We start from the raw sequence: 24,010 nt of genomic DNA, 5'->3' as shown, positions 1-24,010 counted from the left end.
ATCGTTCCCCATGGCGTCCACGGTGCAGAGGAGTAGGCATCCATGCCCCGGAAGGCTGCGTCCAGCGTTAGTGCGATGTCGGAGGCTTTGTCGAGGGTGAGGTCACTCTGCTCCAGCAGTCGCTGTCGGGTGTAGTTGGACCTGTGGCCCGCTACGAAGGCATCCCGGATCAGTTCCTCCGTGTACTTAGTGGGCATTACCGCCTTACACCCACAGGCCCGGCCAAGCACGGACAGTGCTTGGAGGTATTCCTCAGTTGATTCCCCAGGTTGTTGCTTGCGACTCCCCAGAAGGTGCCTAGCGTATACTTCGTTCACAGGGCGCGTGTACTGGGTCTTGAGGAGCTGGAGGGCGGCTGTGTACGAGGTCGCGTCCCGGATGACTGAGTACACTCGGTGGTTCACCTTGGAGAACAGGACAGACAGTTTGTCCGCATCCGTTTCGACCGCAGTGGAGGCAGTCAGGAATGTCTCGAAGCACGTGAGCCAGTGAGCAAACTTGATGGAAGCGTCCGCTTCCCGACTGTCCAGGTCCAGGCATGCTGGTGTGAGGATCTTCTCCATTATAAAAAATTTAGTTAATAAAATTGATGCGCCATCAATTACTCAAAAGACTGAGGTTGAGCGAGTAACAATCAGGCTTTTATTAACTAAAGAATGAAGGTCTTGTCTCGAGTGGTCGACCCGTCCAGAATACTAAGGGACTGGGAGGTAGTCACTTATATACCTGGAATAGTGGGAGGAGTCAGCCGAGGCATGTCCAGACCTGTACCTAGTGGAATACACATACAGACACAGACAGGTATAACAGTGGTTTACCACACAGACCAGTTAGCCTGAAATCAGCAGTAGGGAAAATACTTGAATCTATTATTAAGTATGTGATAACAGGACACTTAGAAAATAATAATAGGATTGGGCAGAGTCAACACAGATTTATGAAAGGGAAATCATGTTTGACAAATCTGTTAGAGTTTTTGAGGTTGTACCTAGCAGAATAGATATGGGGGAACCAGTGGATGTGGTGTATTTGGATTTTCATAAGGCACTCTAATGTGCCACACAAGAGGTTATTAAACAAAATTAGGGCTCATGGGATTGGGGGTAATATACTAGCATGGATTGAGGATTGGTTAATGGACAGAAAACAGAGTAGGAATAAACGGGTCATTATTGGGCTGGCAGGCTGTAACTAGTGGGGTATCGCAAGGATCAGTGCTTGGCCTCAGCTATTCACAATCTACATCAATGGTTTGGAAGAGGGGATCAAATGTAATGGGCAGGATTTTCATTGTGCCGTGCAGTCAGGATTGGAGGCGTGTGGGGGGTTAATATCCCGAAATCAGTGATCCCGACCCCATCCCGCCCCCAACCCGTCTCCATGCCAGTTTCAAAGGAGGCGGGTAACCGTCCCGCACTGGGACCTGCCTACCTGAGGCGGGAAGGGATTAGTGCCAATTAACTGCCTATTAACAGGTAGTTAACAGGCAGTTTTTAGCCTAATCCCTATTTTTAATGCTGAAGTGTGGGATTCCCGACGGCTCCAAACCATGTCAAGTTTGCGAGGTGGGCTGTCGGGCTGAAGGACTTGGAGGGGTCGAGATGTCGGTGTTCAGGTGACTGATGGGTGCATGAGTGCAAGGGTAAGTGTGTTTGGTGTGTCTAAAGTGTTTAAAGACATTTAAATTACCTTTTCTTACCTTTTCAGCCTTCCTTACTTTACGTCTCGGAAGTCCCTCATCTCACCGGCACAGAAAGCAGAATGGCTGCGAAATGTCAAAAGTGACAGCCTTCAGCTTTCTGTGCAGGAGAGATTTCTAACTGAGTCTGTGGAGAAGGACTCATGTTAGAAGTAAGACTGTCAGTGTTTGACAGCTTCAAACAGCTGTGAAACGCTGATATTTCATCTGTCAAAACCTCTTGACAGATGAAATTTCAGTCTGTGACATCACCTGTTGCCAGGTGGCCCTTAATTGGCCTGCTGACCCCACTGGGCGGGCTCAACAAGGTCAATCAAGTTAAAATCGCGTGGATTGGCCACATCTCGATGGAGGCAGGACTACAACCCTGAAAGTTGTAGTCCCGCCTCCTACCCGACTCCTGAATGAAAATCCAGCCCAGTATATCCAAATTTGCTGATGATACAAAGCTGGGTGGGAATGTAAGTTGTGAGGAGGATGCAAGGAGGCTTCAAGGGGATATAGACAGGCAAAGTGAGTGGGCAATAACGTGGCAAATGGAATATAATGTGGAGAAATGTGAAATAATAATAGAAAAGCAGAGTATTTTTTAAATGGTGAGAGATTGGGAAATGTTGGTGTTCAGAGGGACCTGGGTGTCCTTGTACACAAATCGCGGAAGGCCTCGAGCGTGCCGGTGGGCACCGCGTGCTCCATCTCCAGGGCCAGCTGGGCGTGAATGTGGCTGCAGAAGAGAGGCAGGCAGTCGGGCCGAATGACCCCCTCGACCACCCGCTGCCTGGACCAGTTAATGGCCACATTGGCCAGGCCCAGGAGCAGTCCCATGAGGAGGTCCCCCGACCTGCCTGCTCCACTCAGCACCGGGTGACCAAAGATCAGGAGCGTGGGACTGAAGTGCAGCCAAAAATCGAGGAGCAGCCCCTTCAAATAATGGAAGAGGAGCTGCAACCTCTCACACTACATGTAAACGTGGAACACGGACTCCTCCAAGCCACAGCAAAGGCAGGCGGCCTGGGAGTCCGTGAACCTACTTAATAACTTATTGCACGGGACTGCTCCGTGAAACACCCTCCAGGCCAAGTCCCCAATAGATAAAGGGAGGACTCCCGCATAGAGAGCCCTCCATTGGGGACCCCCGCCTCCGCTGGATGGTAAGATGGTGCATCTGGATGGCAGATGGAGATGGCAAAGTGGAGAGTATGCAGGAGCTGCACGTACAAGAAAGCCTTCCGTGCAGAATGAAAAGGCACGGAGGGCATTTCCTGGAGACGGTTCAAGCTGTGAGGCACCGGTTCCCGAGAGGGCTTTCAGGGCTGGGCGCTGATGAGGAATTCCGTCCGAACGGGGGTCAGTTCGGACGGGATCGCCCCACGTGCTTGAGCCTCCTCGATACACCTAGTAGAGTCGGGGCCCAGTGCCACTTTCAGCGACTCGATGGCTTTGGCCGCGAGCCAGACGTTGACCCAGGAGAGGCGCTGCACCAGCTCTACCGGCGCCATCCAGCCCGCTCCTCCACCATCGAGCAGGTCCCTGACTCTGGTCACCTTGCCAGGCACAGCCCTGCCCTCCGCCAGCCACCCGAACCCGCGGTCGTGGAGGTGCAGATTCCTGAGCAGCGGCTCCTGAAGGACAGCCGCCACTCCTGACGGGGAAGAACTCCTTCTGGAGGCGAACTTGTTCCAGACCCATAGCAGTTCCTGGTAGAAGACAGGCAGCTCACGCAGGCAGGCATGAGTACCGCCCAGTTTTACAAACAGGAGCTGCATGTCGTAATTGAGGCCGTGCAGCTTGCGGAAGAAATACGTCACCAGTGCACACCATCGAGGAGGATTCTCGATTTACAGGTATCTCTGCAGGGTCTGAAGATGGAATGTCGCAGCCTGGGTGTGAAGGCACATCAGCGCCTGACCGCCCTCCCTAAGTGGGAGACTTAGAACCGTGGCAGAGACCCAGTGCTTCCTTTTGTCCCAGAAGAAGTCGATGAGCTTCTTCTGCATCTTGGCGACAAACGCAGGGGGAGGGATCAAAGTGACTAACCAGTACCACAACATGATGGCCACCAGCTGGTTTATGACAAGCGCTCGACCCCTGTAGGACAGCACTCGGAGCAGTCCTGTCCAGCGTCCTAGGCGAGCGGTGACTTTGGCCCTGGACCATGTAGGACTGGTCGGGGTGGATCATATGGCCCAGCACGGTGCCAAGGCGGGCAGACATTGCCCTGGCAAAGATTTTGTAATCCTTGCTAAGGAAGGAGACCGTGCGCCAGTTCTTAAGAAGGCGGAGATCGCCCTTCTTGGGCAGCAAGAGAGGGGTATCTCCCCGGTCGCCAGATTTTCCCCCAGGACCCGCATGTCATCGCCCCCCAGGATGTCCCAGAATGCCCTGTGGAACCCCACGGTCAGCCCGTCCAGCCTTGGGGACTTGCCCCTCGCGAGCTTCAAGATTATACCCATGGACATGTGCAAAGGACATAAAGCAAATAACCTGCAAAACAGATCGAGGAAACTCGGGCACAATTGTGTTACGCACATAATTATTCTACGCCCAAATTTCCTCGCTATTTTACCGTTGTCTAGAGATCCCTGTGTTGGACTGCTTTCTTGTTCTCCTTCATTTTGTGACTTTAAACACCAGATTATGCACACACTCAGTTGTAGTAATGCAGGATCAGGTTTTTATTGAAACCTCATGCTATCCACAACCAGTATGAGTGCACAAGTCCCTTCATACCACACCATTCCAGAATGAGAGCGAGCTGCTGTTGAGACATCACACTATCCACGATTCCAGTGTGTGCTACTAAACAGTGTTCCTTTACATTTCTTATACCAATTTTCACCTTTGATCACTGCAGTACATGCAGAGTACCAATAAATATAAGCAGAGACAAACAAGCTATTGGAGAGCAGCTGCAGTTAGTTAATTAGTTAGCTAGATTTACAAACAGTATAAAAACAGGGGCCAAGTGAAGATGACCAAGAAGCTTGTGTAGACTGGGACTGCTGCCTTATAGGCATGAGGGCTTGTGGCTTTGTACAAGGAGCTGAGACTTGAGCTCTGTAAATGTTATTTACTGTAAAATGTTCAAATTTTAATTAAAAAAGACAGTAAATGTGAAAAAAAAACCTTTCAAAATAAAATAAAAAAAATAAAAACAGGGGCCTGTGAGTGCAGCTAGCAGAGTGAGACACGTTGGTAAGTGTGGGAGTTTTAAGGGTTAATCCCTTTTAAAAGCTAATGATAATTGCTAGTAGCTCTTACATAGAAGCATAGAAACATAGAAGATAGGAGCAGGAGTAGGCCATTCGGCCCCTCGAGCCTGCTCCGCCATTCAATGCGATCAAGGCTGATCATCCAAATTCAGTACCCTGTCCCTGCTTTCTCCCCATACCCCTTCATCCCATTAGCCTTAAGAAATATATCCAACTCCTTCTTGAATATATTTAATGAATTGGCCTCAACTGCCTTCTGTGGTAGAGAATTCCACAGGTTCACCACTCACTGGGTGAAGAAATTCCTCCTCATCTCTGTCCTAAATGGCTTACCCCTTATCCTTAGACTATGACCCCTGGTTCTGGACTTCCCCCACCATCGGGAACATCCTTCCTGCATATAGTCTGTCTAGCCCTGTTAGAATTTTATAAGTTTCAATGAGATCCCCTCTCATTCTTCTAAACTCCAGCGAATATAAGCCTAATCGACCCAATCTCTCCTCATACATCATTCCTGCCATCCCAGGTATCAGTCTGGTGAATCTTCGCTGCACTCCTTCCATGGCAAGAACATCCTTCCTCAGATAAGGCGACCAAAACTGCACACAATGCTCAAGATGTGGTCTCACCAAGGCCCTGTATAACTGCAGCAAGACATCCTTGTTCCTGTACTCAAATCCTCTCGCTACAAAGGCCAACATAATATTTGCCTTCTTAACCGCCTGCTGCACCTGCATGCTTACCTTCATCTTCTTATGTGTCTCTCCCTTGTACTAAACAACAAATTCGCAATAGCAAAATACTGTACCGCGGGTGCTGGAAATCTGAAATAGCAACAGAAAATGTTGGAAATGCTCAGCAGGTCAGGCAGCATCTGTGGAGAGAGAAACAGAGTTAACGTTTCAGGTCGGTGACCCTTCGTCAGAAGTGGGAAAAAAAGTTGGAGATGTGACAGGTTTTTAAGCAAGTGCAAAGGGGGCAGGGAAAGAACAAAAGGGGAAGGTCTGTGATAAGGTGAAGGGCAGGATAGATTAAATGACAAAAGGGATGATGGTGCAAGGCAAAAGGAGATGGTAATGGGACAGGTTCAGAAACAAAAGATGAGTCTAGAAGAGGTGTAAATGGCGATGGCAGAATCATCAACAGCTACCATGTGAGAAATAAAGAGGAAAAAATATCGCTTGCTACTTCTCCAACTTTTTCCAGTTCTGACGAAGGGTCATCGACCTGAAACGTTAAATCTGTTTCTCTCTCCACAGATGCTGCCTGACCTGCTGAGTATTTCCAGCATTTTCTGTTGTTGTTTCAGATTTCCAGCTTCTGCAGTATTTTGCTATTGTAATAACAACTTGTCTTTATATAGCGCCTTTAGAAAGAAAGAAAGACTTGCATTTATATACAGTGCCTTTCAGGACGCCCCAAAGCGCTTTACAGCCAATTAAATACTTTTTTTTCAAAGTGTGGTCACTGTTGCAATGTAGGGAAATGCGACACCTAATTCGCGCAGAGCAAGCTCCCACAAACAACCTGATAATGACCAGATCATCTGTTCTTTAGTGATGTTGATTGAGGGATTAATATTGGCCCCAAGACACTGGGGAGAACTCCACCCCCGCCTCGCCTTTCTTCGAAATAGTGGCCGCAGGATCTTTTACGTCCACCTGAGAGGGCAGACGGAGCCTCGGTTTAACGTCTCATCTGAAGTGCGGCACCTCTGAGCACTGCACTGGAGTGTCGGCCTGGATTTTTATGCTCAAGTCTCTGGAGTGGGACTTGAACCCACAACCTTCTCAGAGGGGGCTGCCAACTGAGCCAATGGCTGACGCAGACTTAATAAATGTCTACGCCAGGGTTGTTAATTCCAAGAATGGGATGCTCTATTTTAAAATGTAGTTGTGTTGAATGCTTTTTGAGACCAAATACTGGGTTTTCTCAACATGTCTAACTTTTTATTTCATTTTAAATACTTTTCAATAACAACCCAATTTGACAAAAAACTTTAAATTGAATTTCTAGCGGAATTGATATGCTATTTCCTTTGCAACAACAAATGGCGGCTATTGCTTACAGAAATCTTCCAATTAATAGGCCATCGTACGTTACTTTATGTAGGCTTCAATCTGGGATGTAGAGGCTGTTTAGAGTGATGGCTTCAACGCCCGTCCACATTTAGCAGTCAGCTCTCACCCATGGCTTTCAAAAGCTGCCTGTGTAGCGGTGGCGGCCACACCCTGCCAGCTATCTTTATCTGGGCAATTTTAACCGAACTCGCTATGCGGGAAATTCACGGGTCGTGTGGAACATTGGTTTTACACCCTGCCTAATATTACTCTCGGTTGACTTCAATGACGGGTTAGTTTAAAATTGCTCCGCCCAATGTCAGTCACTTCAATGGAGTTGAACAGTGGGCGGGGTGTATTGCAGGCGGCCAATGTGATTCAGCACGTTGTGTGTGTGATGAAATATGCCTTCATCAACCCATGTGTTTTACCTGCTTGTATTTTACCTGCTTGTATTGTGTGAACCGCACCCTTTTGTTCCTATTGTGTGTATTGGCTATGCCCCTGTCTTTTGCCATATAAAGGTCTCAGGAGCTGTATGAGTCATTTACTACCAGACGAACTCGATGTGGGAAGACCTGCTATACTGCTATGTTCTTAGTGATTAAAAGCCTTCAGTTGAATCCTTGTCTTTGAGTCATTGATGGCACATCAATTTTAATCACTAAAACACCAAGATGGATCGACTCCTGAAACCAGAGCGCTTGGATCTGGACCCCCATGCCTCAGACGCAGCCATACAGTTCGGACACTGGTTCCAATGCTTCGAATTTTTCATTGCAAACTCATCCACTGCCATAGCCGCAGCCGAAACCGCTACCGGAGACATGAAACTGGGAATCCTGCGAAACTGGGTGAGCCATCGGGTCTCCCCTCTCATCCAAGATGCCACCAGCTACGAGGAGGCCTGCACCATCCTGAAGGCCCACTACGCGCGGCCAATAAACGTGGTGTACGCCAGGCATCTTCTGACTACTCGCACGCAGCGGCATGGTGAGTCACTAGAGGACTTTATACTAAACCTAAAAGTACTGGGCTGAGACTGTAACTGTAAGGCCGTGTCGGCCATCGTGTACACGGAGGAGCTGATTCGAGACTCCCTTGTTGCGGGCCTCAGTTCAAATTATATTCGGCAGAAACTATTTGAAAAGGAGGGACTGGACTTAAAACAGGCTATAGATATAGCGCGATCGCTGGATATGGCCCAGAGGAACTCTGAATCCTGTTCCCCAGGCCACGCGGCCCACTCCGCCTCGTGCGCACCGTGGGGGCCGCCATCTTGGAAGCCATCTTCACCTCCCAGGTCTCAGGCCAGCCCAGCACCATCGGAGCCCCAGCCCCCACCCAGGAGCCCCACCACTGCTGCGATGCATCGGGGCCCGAAATGCTACTTCTGCGGCCAGGACAAACACTCCAGGCATCTGTGCCCAGCGAAGGGCACCACCTGTTTTAAATGCGGGAAGAAAGGACATTTCAGCAAAGTCTGCAGAGGGAACCCCGCCTCCAACTCCACCACCGCCGCATGCGCGCCGTGGGAGCGGCCATCTTGGAAGCCATCTTGTCCACCCTCATGGAGTCCACCATCTTGCCCCGACTACACGGACCTCCAGGACCCACTGGTGGCCTCGATCACAGTGGATCAATCCAGGCCACATCCGTTGTCTAAATCGATGATGGACATAGAGGTAAACGGGAACAAGGTTAAATGCTTGATTGACTGCGGGAGCACTGAAAGCTTTATTCATCCTAGCCTGGTAAAACGACTTTCTCTAACGATAGTCCCCACACAGGGCAAAATCGCCATGGCCGATAAGACTCATACCTCAAAAATTACAGGTTTCTGCGCGGTTATGTTGTCGGTAAAAGGCAATGATTGCAGAGATTTTAAACTATTGATAATGCCAGATCTCTGTGTGAGCGTGATCTTGGGTCTGGACTTCCAGTGCCACCACCAAAGTATCACGCTTACCTACGGTGGGTCCCAGCCGCCCCTCACAGTGTGCGGTCTGGCTACCCTGAAGGTCAAGCCGCCCTCTCTGTTCGCCAACCTCGCACCCAACTGTCGACCCATAGCGACCAAGAGTAGGCGGTACAGCTGGGAGGATAGACGGTTCATTGCGTCGGAAGTAGAAAGACTCAAGCGGGAGGGTATCATCGAATGCAGTACCAGCCCGTGGCGCGCCCAGGTAGTAGTAGTTAAGGGTAGCGAAAAGAAGCGGATGGTGATAGATTATAGTCAGACGGTTAATCTATACACCCAGCTAGACGCCTACCCTCTGCCCCGCATAGCGGATATGGTTAACCAAATCGCGCAATACCGGGTGTTTTCCACCATCGACCTAAAATCGGCATACCACCAGCTCCCCATTAGGTCGGCGGACCGTCCATACACCGCCTTCGAGGCGAACGGACGTCTCTACCACTTCCTCAGAGTCCCCTTTGGGGTAACGAACGGGGTCTCGATCTTCCAGCGGGAGATGGACCGCATGGTCGATGAGAACCAGTTAACAGCCACCTACCCATACCTAGACAACGTCACCATCTGCGGCCACGACCAGCAAGACCACGACTCGAACCTCGCGAGATTTCTGAAAATCGCCCTCAGACTCAATCTCACCTACAACGAGGATAAGTGTGTCTTTAGCACCACGCGCCTCTGCATCCTGGGCTGCGTGGTGGAAAATGGGGAAATCGGTCCGGACCCCGACCAATTGCGCCCCCTACGGGAGCTACCCCTACCAAACACTCCCAAGGCCCTGAAAAGGTGCCTGGGGTTCTTCTCCTATTACGCCCAATGGGTCCCCAATTATTCTGACAAGGCCCGTCCCCTCCTGAAATCAACATCCTTCCCGCTCACAGCCGAGGCCCACGCCACCTTCAACAGCATTAAACACGACATTGAAAAGGCCGCGCTGCGGGCAGTGGACGAAAACATCCCTTTCCAGGTCGAAAGCGATGCGTCCGACTTCGCTTTAGCAGCCACCCTCAACCAGGATGGGCGGCCCATAGCCTTTTTCTCAAGAACCCTCCAAGGGCCCGAGATCAGGCACTCCTCGGTAGAGAAGGAGGCCCAGGCCATAGTGGAGGCAGTGCGGCACTGGAGGCACTACCTAGCCGGCAAACGCTTCACCCTGCTTACCGACCAGCGGTCGGTAGCCTTCATGTTTAACAACAAACAGAGGGGGAAGATCAAGAACGACAAAATTCTCAGGTGGCGGATCGAACTCTCCACGTTTGAGTACGACATAATATATAGGCCGGGGGCCCTCAACGAATCCCCCAACGCCCTATCACGAGGGATGTGTGCCAGCATCCAGGGGGCCAGGCTACAGGGCCTCCACAATGGCCTCTGCCACCCGGGGGTCACCCGGCTATTCCACTTTATAAAATCCCGTAACCTGCCCTATTCCATCGAGGAGGTCCGGTCTATGACCAGGGACTGCCGCACCTGTGCGGAATGCAAGCCCCGTTTTTTCAGACCCGACCGAGCCCACCTGATCAAAGCTACACGGCCATTCGAGCGCCTGAGCTTAGATTTCAAGGGACCACTCCCCTCCACCGACCGCAATGTATACTTTCTCAACATTGTGGATGAGTACTCCCGCTTCCCATTCGCCTACCCCTGCCCAGATATGACCAGTGCCACGGTCATCAAGTGCCTCGGCAACCTGTTTTGCACGTTCGGCATGCCTAACTACATCCACACTGACAGGGGGGTGTCATTCATGAGCGATGAACTGCGCCAATACCTGCTGTCGAAGGGGATAGCCACGAGTCGGACACTAGTTATAACCCCCGGGGTAATGGGCAAGTGGAGAGGAAAAACGCGACAGTGTGGAAGGCGGTCACCTTAGCACTAAGGTCTAAAGGCCTCCCCACCTCCCGCTGGCAGGAGGTCCTCCCAGACGTACTCCACTCGATAAGGTCGCTACTGTGTACTGCTACCAACGCCACTCCTCATGAGAAGATGTTTGTTTTTCCCCGCAAATCAACCTCAGGAGTATCCCTACCCTCGTGGCTCTCCACCCCAGGGACAGTCCTGTTACGGAAGCATGCGAGGGGCCACAAAATGGATCCCCTCGTGGAGGCAGTACACCTACTCCACGCAAACCCACAGTACGCGTACGTCAAGCACGCCGACGGGCGTGAAGACACCGTGTCCATAAAGGACCTCGCCTCGGCAGGAAGCGACGACGACGACCCATCACCACCACCCCCAGAAGAACCTCCACCACCCCCTGAAGTACCTGCAACACCCCCAGCACATGGGTATGCCCAGGAGGGCACCACGGACTCCCGGTCGGAACCCGAGGTACTGTTGCGACGTTCAGGAAGGACTATCACACCCCCGGACAGACTAAATCTGTAGAAGGGGTGAATGTGATGAAATATGCCTTCATCAACCCATGTGTTTTACCTGCTTGTATTTTACCTGCTTGTATTTTACCTGCTTGTATTGTGTGAACCGCACCCTTTTGTTCCTATTGTGTGTATTGGCTACGCCCCTGTCTTTTGCCATATAAAGGTCTCAGGAGCTGTATGAGTCATTTACTACCAGACAAACTCGATGTGGGAAGACCTGCTATACTGCTATGTTCTTAGTAATTAAAAGTCTTCAGTTGAATCCTTGTCTTTGAGTCATTGATGGCATATCAGTGTGCACCCGCCTAAAGACAAATTTCAATCTATGAATGGACGAAAATCACTGGAAAGTTCAAACCAAATGGTTTAGAGGGGAAGTTAAACCCAATATATAGGGATTAGGATCAGGATCTGGTTAACCCTCTCGAAGAACACATCTTGTGTTAATATGAAGGAGTAAGGAAACTCTCTGGTGTCGATAGATGAATGCCCTGGTCTGAGTGCAGTCTATGGGGCAGCCTATATCTTCACATCCAAAGTGAAAGGTGGAACAGGTTGGGCCTTAGTGGTGACCTGATAGAGGTCTTTAAAATTATGAATGGGTTGGACAGGGTAGATGTGGAGAGAATGTTTCCACTTGTGGGAGGATCCAGAACTAGCGGCTATAAATCCAATAGGGGAATAAGGAGAAATTTCTTTAGAATGTGGAACTCACTACCACAGGAAGTGGTTGAGGCAAATAGCTTAGATGCTTTCAAAAGGAAACTAGATGAGTACATGAGAGAAAGGGGAATAGAAAGATATGCTGAAAGGCTGAGATGAGGTAGGTGGAATGGGAGGAGACTGGTGTGGAGTATAAACACCAGCACAGACTAGCTGGGCCGAATGGCCTGTTCCTGTGCTGCATCTTCTATGTAATTCTATGTAAGTCTCTGCCCACTGTGAAAAGATCTGTTGCCATTACCATAGGTCTTTCCATGTTGGTAATGAACAATTGACTTCAGGATCGTGATATTAGGGCCATTTCAGGTTGCACATGTTGAGCAGTAATTGCATCATATGCACATCGATTCTGTCCAACGCACCCAATGACCTGGTTAGAAACGTTTGCTGATGAATTTATCTAATCCTGGGATGCCAACTACCATGCACAGGAGTTCACTGTTTAAAGTATTTGAGCTGGGTCAATGCATATGCTGCATATGTGACTGCACACTGCATATGTGGCTGCAATGTTGTAGAACGGGCGATAGCGGATCCGCAGCCCAATTTACATCTCCCAAATATAATTTCTATTATTTCAAGGGGTGGTGTTTAGACGCTCGCTTTTTGGAGATAGTCATTGCCTAGCAGTTCTGTGGCTCGAATGTTACCTGCCAGTTATCAACCCATGCTTGAACGTTGTTCAGGTCTTGTTACACGTGGGCATGGACTGCTTCATTATCTGAGGGGTTGCGAATGGCGCTGAGCACTGTGCAATCATCAGCGAACATCCCCACTTCTGACCTTATGTTGGAGGGAAGGTCATTGATGAAGCAGCTGATGATGGTTGGGCCTAGGAAACTGCCCTGAGGAACCCCTGCAGCGATGTGCTGGGGCTGTGATGATTGACTTTAAATCACCACAACCATCTTCCTTTGTGCTAGGTCTGACTCCAGCCGGTGGAGAGTTTTCCCCCCCGGTTCCCGTTGACTTCAGTTTTACTAGGGCTCATTGATGCCACACTCGGTCAAATGCTGCTTTGATGTCAAGGGCAGTCACTCTCACCTCACCTCTGGAATTCAGCTCCTTTTGTCCATGTTTGGACCAAGGCTGTAATGAGGTCAGTAGCCGAGTGGTCTTGCTCTTTTTGATTGAACAAATTAACTGTAAATTAATAAAACTTTAACTAAATCTTAACAAATTAAATTAAAACTGCATTGATGCACTTCAGTTCCCGCGGCGCCCACCAGTCGCAGAAGGCCTTGAGCGTGCGGCGGACACTGCGTGCTCCATCTCCAGCGCCCGACCCCCTCGACCACCCGCTGCCTGGACCTGTTTATGGTTACCTTCATTAGGCACAGGAGCAGTCCTACGAGGTCCCCTGATCCGCCCACTCCCCCTGCCAAAGGGTGACCAAAGATCAGGAGTGTGGGACTGAAGTGCAGCCAGAAATCGAGGAGCAGCCCCTTCAAATAGTGGAACAGAGGCTGAAACCTCTCACATTCGGTATAAACGTGGAACACGGACTCCTCTCAGCCGCAGAAAAGGCAGGCGGCCTGGGAGTCCGTGAACCTGTTTAAAAGCTTATTGCACAGGACTGCTCCATGTAACACCCTCCAGGCCAAGTCCCCAATAGATAAAGGGAGGGCTTCCCCCTTAGAGAGCCCCCCATTGGGGACCTCCGCCTCTGCCGGACGGCAAGATGGCACGCCAAGGCATGTCCGGATGGCAGACAAACATGGCAAAGTGGAGAGTGTGCAGGAGCAGCCCGTACAGGAAAACCCTCCACACGGAGCTAAAAGGCACGGAGGGCATTTCCCGGAGATGGCTCAAGTTGTGAGGCGCCGGCTCCCAAGAGGGGTTTCGGGGCCAGACGCCAATGAGGAATTCCGTCCAAACGGGGTTCAGTTCAGATGGGATCACCCCTCATGCTTGAGCCTCCTCGATACACCTGGTGGAATAGGGACCCAGTGCCACTTCCAGCGACTCGATGGCTTTGGCTACGAGCCTGATGTTGGCCCAGGACAGGCGCTGCGCCAGCTCCTCTGCCATCGAGCAGGTCCCCGACTCTGGTCACCGGCCGAGTGGTCTTGGTGGAATACAAACTGGGCATCAGTGAACACGTTATTGGTGAGTGCCGCTTGATAGCACTGTCGATTACACCTTCCATCACTTTGCTGATGATTGAGAGTAGACTGATGGGGCACTAATTGGACGGGTTGTATTTGTCCTGCGTTTTGTGGACAGGACACACCTGGGCAGTTTTCCACATTGTCGGATCGATGCCAGTGTTTTGGCTGTACTGGAACAGCATGGCTAGAGGCGTGACTAGTTCTAGAGCACAAGTCTTCAGCACGACAGCCGGGATGTTGTCAGAGAACTTCCCAATGTCTAATAATTAAAATTATAACTAAAATAAATCATAATTTATGGTACGTGGTTCCAAATCTGGTACTGATTTCTTCCAGTGAATCATCTTTAACCTACTACTCTATGAAACTTTACAGGGACAATATAATCTTAATGTGGGAATATTCTTTTAAAAAGTGAGTTTGGAATATTGGGCACTGCTGCAAGATTATTGACTTATAATCACGGGAAAATAACCCTTTTTGTTCAAATTTTCAAACATCCTCCAGCATGAAATGGGTCCATTCTTAAAATGTGCTTTTTTATTTTACAAATCAACCCATTGAGATAATTTTCTCCATCATATGTTTAGTTCATGAAAGTACAATTGGAACCTACAGTTATGCTGCGTTGATTTTCTTCGTCATTTTTCTGAATCGCTTGTTTGAAATTTCAAGATTCCTGAAAACCGAGAGTAGGTAGACTAATGTCTCAACCTTTGCTCGCTAGTCAAATGTTAAGAAGAAAGACTTGCATTTATATAGCACCTTTCACATCCTCAGGATGCCCCAAAGCACTTTACAGCCAATGAAGTACTTTTGAAGTGGAGTCACTGTTGTAATGTAGGAAACACGGCAACCAATTTGCGCACAGCAAGCTCCCGCAAACAGCAATGTGATAATGACCAGATAATCTGTTTTAGCGATGTTGATTAAAAGCTCAATATTGGCCAGGACTCATCCTGCTATTCTTCAAAATAGTGGCCATGGGATCTTTTACACCCACCCGAGAGAGCAGACAGGGCCTTGGTTTAACATCTCATCCTAAAGATGGCTCCTCTGACAGTGCTGCGCTCCCTCAGTACTGCACTAGGGTGTCAGCCTGGATTTTTGTGCTCAAGTCTCGTGGAGTGGGACTTGAACCCACAACCTTCTGACTCTGAGGCAAGAGTGCTCCCCACTGAGCCACAGCTGACACACACAAGGGTGAGGTAGATCAAGGGGCAGTGGTTAGGTGACCTTTGGTGAAGAATAACAAGGTTTTTTCAAAAAGGTTGAAGGGACATTATGTGCAACAGGGAAAGGAAAACACTTTGGTAGAAAATACTGGGCTTGTTCAGCAGTTCTGCTAGTGCCTGAGAGAAGACAGGGTTAAACAGTCACTTTCTGTTTCAAAGTAGCAATAATCTGGCATCTGAAGGGCCTGGGATGTTTCTCTAAGTTAAAGGCACTGGAGGTCGATGATCAGCCATGGTATTATTGAATGGCAGAGCAGGCTCGAGGGGCCAGATGGCCTACTCCTGCTCTTACATCTTATGTCCTTATATAAATGCAAGCTGTTCTTATGTCAGCTGTAGCTCAGTGGGTAGCACACTTGTCTCTGAGTCATGAAGGTTGTGATTCAAGTCCCACTCCAGAAACTTGAATATATAAATCTAGGCTGATGCTCCAGTGCAGTACTGAGGGAGTGCTGCACTGTCAGAGGTGTTGTCTTCCAGATGAGACATTAAAGTGAGGCCCCATCTGCTCTCTCAGGTGGATGTAAAAGATCACATGACACTATTTCCAAGTAGAGCAGGGGATGTTCTCCCCAGTGTCCTGGACCAATATTTATCCCTCAATTAACATCATTAAAACAAATTGTTAAGAGGGGAAAGGGAGGAGGGGAGGAAATAACAAAAGGGAAGGTCTGTGACAGGATGGAAAGTAGGAGAGATTAAATGGCAAAAGATATGATGGTGCAAGGTAAAAGGAGATGGTAATGGGACAAGTAAAGGAACCAAAGATGACTCTAAATGAGGTGCAAATGGCAATGGCAGAATGATCGACAGCTGCCATGTGAAAAAATGGGGGCAGAGGTTATGGTCAGAAATTGTTGAACTCAATGTTGAGTCCAGAAGGCTGGAAAGTGTCTGAAATATTTCTCTCACAAGACAGCTGTTGATGATTCTGCCATTGCCATTTACACCTCATCTAGACTCATTTTTGTTTCTTAACTTGTCCCATTGCCATCCCCTTTTGTCTTTTAATCTCTCTCACCTTCCAGCCTATCACAAACATTCCCTTTTTTTCTTTCCTCCCCTGCCCCACACTTGCTTAAAATCCTGTTACATCTCTAACTTTTTCCCAGTTCTTATGAAGGGTCACAGATCTGAAATGTTAACTGTTTTTCTCTACAGATGTTGCCTGATCTACTGATTATTTCCAGCATTTTCTGTTTTTATTTCAGATTTTGCTTTTGTTTATGTAAATGCGAGTTGTTATACACACCCCTTTCACTTTCTCAGGATGTCCCAAAGTGCCAATTTTGAAATGCAGTCTTGTAAACACAGCAGCCAACATCATATCAAAGGTCTCACAGACAACAATGAGATAATGGAGTCGTTAATCGGTTTTTGAAAGGGCTGTTTGAAGTATCGAGTTTGCTAGGACACCAAAAAACTCCTGCTCTTTGTCGAACGGTGCCATGGGACCTTCTGCGTTCACACGAGAGAGAAGGTCCTTATTAAAAAAAAAACCGTAGAAATAATCTAATTAATTAAAGAGCCGCAGAAGACAAACACATCTCCGATCATGACTAGTGTCAAAGCTTTGGTACATTTGTTTTCAGATCGCTCTCAAGTGTAACCCTGCACCCCTTGATGTTGCTGGAGTCGATGTGGTGCTGATACTGCAGGAAGAGAACCAATTAAAACCTGCTTCAGGCCAGCTGGGGTTTTTCTGCCCATTAACGTTAATGGGCGAAAACTCATTGAAAGTAAATCTAAAGAAATCAAACTTCTCAAAACCACCTACAATGGACTATTCCAAATGTTACTATATTATACATTATGTATCGCATCCCCTACTCTTAAATAACCAGTTATACACCTTTCAAATATTTTGGTGGCTCTTAAAAGAACCTTTGGTTTGTAAATCACGGTTATTTCTCAACTATCTTCAACCACCGAACCCATAGAGGGTGCGTCCCTGGCGTTTCAGCGCGTACACCACGTCCATGGCCGTCACCGTCTTGCGCTTGGCGTGTTCCGTGTAGGTGACAGAGTCCCTGATGACATTCTCGAGAAAGACCTTCAAAACTCCGCGGACCTCCTCATAGATCAAACCCGAGATTCGTTTGACACCCCCACGACGAGCGAGGCGACGAATAGCTGGTTTAGTTATACCCTGGATGTTATCACGGAGCACTTTACGGTGCCGCTTGGCTCCGCCTTTGCCCAGTCCTTTACCACCCTTTCCTCTGCCTGACATGGTTCAAAGTCACTGCTCAAATAACCAAACACACCCGTCCGCTGCCCATTTATATAGAGTGTGAGCGGACCTGGGTGAAGAACCGCGGAAGGGGCGTCGCCGGCGTTCATCACGTGACTTCCTTTCCGCCACCCATCCATTTCAAACCAACCTATCCGAATGTAAATTAAAATGTAAGGCAAAACTGGGTACGAAAAAGGGAAACATGTTCCTTTGTGCTTATATGTTGTTTCTGCAATTATTTTATGAATTAATTGAAACAAAAAATCATTTCTGTTGAACTATCATAAGTTATTTCAAGTAACCTTCAATTACATGGGAGAAAAACGAATCATTCTTGGGAACAAAGTATATTTACTTTATCTATTAAAAATTAATTTAATTTCGATTGAATTGCACTAACCTTGGGACCAAACTCACTGCAAAAATCTCCGCATGATACTAAACCACTGAATTTACACCACAAATTTATCTGAAATCGCTTTGCTAAACTGTCTGGTGTAAAGAAAGGGTTTGCATTTATATAGCACCTTTCATGACCCTGGGATGTCCCAGAGGCTTCATAACCGATGAAGTACTTTTGGACTGTTGCAATTTTAGCAACCAATTTGCCCACAGCAGGCTCCCACAGACAGTAATGAAATAAATGAACACTTAATCTGTCTTTGATGATGATGGTTGGGGGATGCTCTTCTTCAAAATAGTGTCATGCGATTTTTTACGTTTACAGAGACTGGACCTTGGCTCAATACCTCATTCAAAAGATGTATAAAAATGTAATCAGGACCTGACTCCAGAGGAAAGCAGACTCGGACTGCCTGGAGGGGGATCTTAACTTGCTTTGACTTAACATTGCATGGACTGCAAATCCAGCGCAGCATCAAAGCTGGCTTGTAATGTACTGCGGGCTCTATTGGATGCTTTGCATACTTTTATAAACATATCTGGCTCAATTTAGATGTTTGGAGAGCAGAGATTTTGTCCTCTCTCAATTTTTTACTTTCTAATTTTTGGGACACTGTTCTGCCCATCTGTGTCTAGACAGGCACAGATCTCTGTCCTAAAGCTAGGCTGACACTCCAGTGTGGTACTGAGGGAGTGCCGCATTGTCGGAGGTGCCATCTTTTGGATGAGATGTTAAACCGAGGCACTGACTGCTCTCTCAGGTGGACGTAAAAGATCCCATGGCACTATTTCGAAGAAGATTACGGGAGTTATTCCCGGTGTCCAGGCCAATATTTAGCCCTCAATGAACATAACAAAAACAGATTATCTGGTCATTATCATATTGCTGTTCGTGGGACCTTGCTGTGTGCAAATTTCCCACATTACAACAGTGACTCCGCTTCAAAAAAGTGCTTCATTAACTGTAAAGCGCTTTGAGACATCCAGTGGTTGTGAAAGGCACTATATAAATGCAAGTCTTTCTTTCTTTTATCTTTCTAAATCAGCCATACTTGCATCCAAGCCAGAGCTGAGCAATGCTTGGCTGGAAGCCGAACCACAGCTACCATTCTCAGATCAATAACTCCAATGTAAATGCAGCATTGATTTAACAGTGAAGCTGAAACCATTGGTAAGTAACCTTGGATGAACTTTGAAACTCACCTAGTCACAGCTGAATTGGAAACTTGGGAGCAGAACTACATTTAACTGAGTCCAACTGCATCCACATTCCTGAGACAATAAAAACATTATTAGCCACATGAACCATCACAGTCTTATACATTCCCTTATGCATAATCCGATTATAATGCTGCTATGGAAGAATATCAATACATCTTTTACTTTCAAGTGGCCTTACATCATCACATCATGGCTGAGTGGGTAGGTTGTGGGTTCACGCTGCACTCCAGGGACTTGAACACAGTACCGAGGGAGTGCAGCACTGTCCGAGGTGCCGTCTTTTGAATGAGACGCTAAATCGAATCCACAATCCCATGGCACTATTCTGGAAAGAGCAGGGGATTTGTCCCCAATGTCCTGGCCAATATTTATCACTCACCCAACATCACTAAAAACAGATTATCTGGGTAGTATCACACTGCTATTTGTGGGAGCTTGCTGTACACAAATTGTCAGCTGTGTTTCCTACATTGCAACAGTGACTACACTTCATTGGTTGTAAAGCCTGAGGTTCTGAAATGCGCTATATAAATGCAAGTTCTTTATTCCTTTTCTTTTCAATTGATCATAATATTTTTGATGGAATGCACCCTAATCATTTCGAAAACAGAAAGTGAAATCAGAATATAAGACAGTAATGTGTCCATCTCTCCTTCTTGTATTCACCCTATTCCTAAGATGGGTGATTCTCTCAGCCATTCCAACAATCATCCTATTGCTCTTACATCTACTTTCTAAAGATAAAAGCTGTTAACTGTCAAATTATCCAGCAACCTGAATGTACCAGGCTATTCCATAATTGTCAATATGATTTTGAAAGAGCCATTGAAGGTATCAGCTGTGGCTCAGTGGGTAGCACACTCACCTCTGAGTCAAAATGGCTGTGGCTTCAAATCCCACTCCAGAAACTTGAGCACATAAATCTAGGCTGATACTCCAGTGTGGTACTGAGGGAGCGCTGTACTGTCGGAGGTGCTGCCGTTTGGATGAGATGTTAAACCGAGGCCACCGCCTGTGCTCTCAGGTGGATGTAAAAGATCCCATGACATCTATTTCAATAGAAGAGTGGGTGAGTTATTCCTGGTGCCCTGGCCAATATTTATCCATCACTAATACAGATTAACTGGTCATTATCACATTGCTGTTTGAGGGAGCTTGCTGTGCACAAATTGGCTGCTGCTTTTCCCACATTGCAACAGTGACTACACTTCAAAATGCATCTCATTGGCTGTAAAGTGCTTTGGGATATCCGGTGGTCGTGAAAGGCGCTAAATAAATGCAAGTCTTTCTTTTTTTATTTTACTGGTAGTTTGTTACATATATTACTCAGCAGTGGGACTCTGCTCTTTACTGATTCATTTGTTATTCTTGACCTCATTGTGCCCCCTGATCTATTATAGAAATCCCATATCTTTTAGCTAAAGTTGGCTCCAAGAACATAGGAATAGGAGGAGGCCATTCAGCCCCTCGAGCCTGTTCCACAATTCAATGAGATCATGGCTGATCTGTATCTTAACTCCATCTACCCACCTTGTTTCCGTAACCCTTAATACCCTTACCTAACAAAAATAAGGAGCTTGACTTCTTTATTTGAGCCAAGCAGTTCTTTCCCTGAACAAGCTCTTAACTCTACAAAACCTAAGCCCAACCGAGGCTTGAATACATCTGATGAATATCTTATACCACATTTCTCACAGTCTTTAAAAAAGATACAAAACACATATCTTGCCACCTGTTAGGCATTTCATCTTTCACCTCAAATCTCCTGCCTTTCTCTACTTTATTGAACCAACTATGGTTATTACACCTCTATTTCCTTAATTAAGAAAGGGAAAATAGAATATGAGAGTAAGCTTGCTGGGAACATAAAAACTGACTGTAAAAGCTTTTATAGATATGTAAAGAGGAAAAGATTGGTGAAGTCAAGCGTAGGTCCCTTGCAGTCAGAATCGGGGGAATTTATAATGGGGAGCAAAGAAATGGCAGACCAACTAAATACATATTTTGGTTCTGTCTTCACAAAGGAGGACATAAATAACCTCCCAGAAATACAGCGGAGCATAGGGTCTGATGAAAGGGTGGAACTGAAAGAAATCAGTATTTGTAGGGAAATGGTGTTAGGAAAATTGATGGGACTGAAGGCCGATAAATCCCCAAGGCCTGATAATCTACATCCCAGGGTACTTAAGGAAGTGGCCCTAGAAATAATAGATGCATTGCTGGTCATCTTCCAGAACTCGATAGACTCTGGAACAGTACCCATGGATTGGAGGGTAGCTAATGTTACCCCACTATTCAAAAAAGGTGGCAGAGAAAAAGCGGGGAATTATAGACCGGTAAGCCTGACATCGGTAGTGGGGAAAATGCTAGAGTCCATTATAAAAGATGTAATAGCAGAGCACTTGGAAAGCAGTGACAGGATCGGACAAAGTCAACATGGATTTACAAAAGGTAAATCATGCTTGACTAATCTACTGGAATTTTTTGAGGATGTAACTGGTAAAATAGATAAGGGAGAACCAGTGGATGTGGTGTATTTGGACTTTCAGAAGGCTTTCGATAAGGCCCCGCATAAGAGGTTAGTGTGCAAAATTAAGACACATGGGATTGGGGCAAGGTATTGACTTGGATAGAGAACTGGTTGGCGGACAGAAAGCAAAGAGTTGGAATAAATGGGTCGTTTTCCGAGTGGCAGGCAGTGACTAGTGGGGTACCGCAAGGATCGGTCCCAGGACCCCAGCTGTTCACAATATACATTAATGATCTGGATGAGGGAATTGGATGTAATATCTCCAAATTTGCAGGTGACACAAAGCTGGGTGGGAGGGTATGCTGTGAGGAGGATGTCATGAAACTCCAGTACGATTTGGACAGGTTGGGTGATTTGGCAGAAACATGGCAAATGCACTATAATGTGGATAAATGTGAGGTTATCCACTTTGGTGGCAAAAACAGGAAGGCAAATTATTATTTGAATGGCAATAGATTGGGAGAAGGGGAAGTGCAAAGAGACCTGGGTGTTCTTGTGCACCAGTCGCTGAAGGTAAGCATGCAGGTGCAGCAGGCGGTTAAGAAGGCAAATGGTATGTTGGCCTTCGTAGCAAGAGGGTTCGAGTACAAGAACAAGGATGTCTTGCTGCAGTTGTACAGGGCCTTGGTGAGACCGCACCTTGAGTACTGTGTGCAGTTTTGGTCACCTTACCTGAGGAAGGACGTTCTTGCCATGGAGGGAGTGCAGCAAAGATTCACCGGGCTGACACCTGGGATAGCAGGAATGACATACGAGGAGAGATTGTGTCAATTGGGCTTGTACTCACTGGAGTTTAGAAGATTGAGAGGGGATCTCATCGAAACCTATAAAATTCTGTCAGGTCTGGACAGACTAGATGCAGAAAGGATGTTTCTGATGGCAGTAGAGTCCAGAACCAGGGGTCATAGTCTAAGGATAAGGGGTAAGCCATTTAGGACTGAAATGAGGAGGAATTTCTTCACCCAGAGAGTGGTGAACCTGTGGAATTCTCTGCCACAGAGGGCGGTGGAGGCCAGTTCATTAAATATATTCAAGAAAGAGTTGGATATATTTCTTGAGGCTAAAGGGATCAAGGGATATGGGGAGAAGGCAGGGACAGGGTACTGAATTTGGATGATCAGCCATGATCTCATTGAACTGCGGAGCAGGCTCGAAGGGCCGAATGGCCTACTCCTGCTCCTATCTTCTATGTTTCTATGTAATGGTACATCTCAGCTTTCTATGTGGCCTCCAGCTTCTTTGCATTCTCAGTGTTGTAGTTATATTTGCTATTCCAAATCATTAATATGTTTAATGAGGCCAAAACTAAGGAACATAAATATAACACAATCACCTATAAATCCAGTAAGTAATTCAGGAGAAACGTCTTTACCCAGAGAGTGGTGAGAATGTAGAACTCGCTACCACAGGGAGTGGGCGAGGTGAATTGCACAGATTCATTTAAAAGGAAGCTAGATAAGTACATGGGGGAGAAAAGAATAGAAGGATGTGCTGATAGGGTGAGATGAAGTAGGGTGGGAGGAGGCTTGTGTGGAGCATGATGTAAGCTACAAGCGGACCAAGTGATATACAAGGTCGACGCTGAGCTATAGTACAGATGACAGGCTTCAATCGGAGGTTCAAAACGGTCTTTATTCACAGGCCTGGGGAGAACCTTCCGAGACCGCTGTCGGATCCAACCCCACCAAAAGTTTAGTGAGATACATTCTTATACATAATTTTATCAGTCACATCCTGCCCTAGGGGTGGGTACAAATCTATCAATCATAGTCTCTAGTATTCCATTATATCCATTGTTTCTACCGCGTGACATTTTTACGCTTCTCCCCATATTCCGCAGTTAATCGTGTTTTTTGCTTGCTTGACTTATTCCAACTCCTCTATCACCGTGGCCTTCTTCTTATCTATTCATAGCCTAGAGCCACAGTCGTCCATTGTCTCTGCCAGAAGGTCCGGCTCAGTAACATGTTTTCATAAGATAACAGTTCTTGTTCAATCGGCCTACTGGCCCGAACCATCTCTGCAAAGCACAGATTCTGGCCTTGTAACCAGCTCATGTTACTTCTGCAAGGCAAGCATATTTGTAATTAGTTCCACCAGACTTTGATGTAAGCCATTTTGTTTTTAGACAACCATGTTGTAGCTTTACAAACAAGCGAAGGCCGCCTTGTTACTCAATTCTTATGTGTGTTATCTTGTATGCATGCTATCCTGCCTCC

At 47.2% G+C, this 24,010-nt stretch overlaps 1 protein-coding gene across 1 annotated transcript; it reads right to left on the bottom strand.

Annotated features, from left to right (window-relative positions):
- Positions 1–17,251: 17,251 nt before the first annotated feature.
- On the bottom strand, positions 17,252–17,638 carry LOC147095967 (histone H4-like). Its single transcript, XM_085974053.1, has one exon. The coding sequence runs from the start codon at positions 17,633–17,635 to the stop codon at positions 17,324–17,326; it is 312 nt and encodes a 103-aa protein (XP_085830179.1). The 5' UTR covers positions 17,636–17,638; the 3' UTR covers positions 17,252–17,323.
- Between the last annotated feature and the right edge of the window lie 6,372 nt (positions 17,639–24,010).

The sequence above is a fragment of the Somniosus microcephalus genome, unplaced genomic scaffold (assembly GCF_052327205.1).
Source record: "Somniosus microcephalus isolate GS21.2 unplaced genomic scaffold, FLI_Smic_1.0 unresolved_chr1, whole genome shotgun sequence".
NCBI lineage: Eukaryota > Metazoa > Chordata > Chondrichthyes > Squaliformes > Somniosidae > Somniosus > Somniosus microcephalus.
Note: the sequence above shows the minus strand (reverse complement) of the source record. Positions and strands in the feature narration are given on the sequence as shown.

What these genes read in the sequence shown, in the direction of transcription:
- LOC147095967 (XM_085974053.1), bottom strand. Translation starts at nt 17,635, where the DNA reads ATGTCAGGCAGAGGAAAGGGTGGTAAAGGACTGGGCAAAGGCGGAGCC.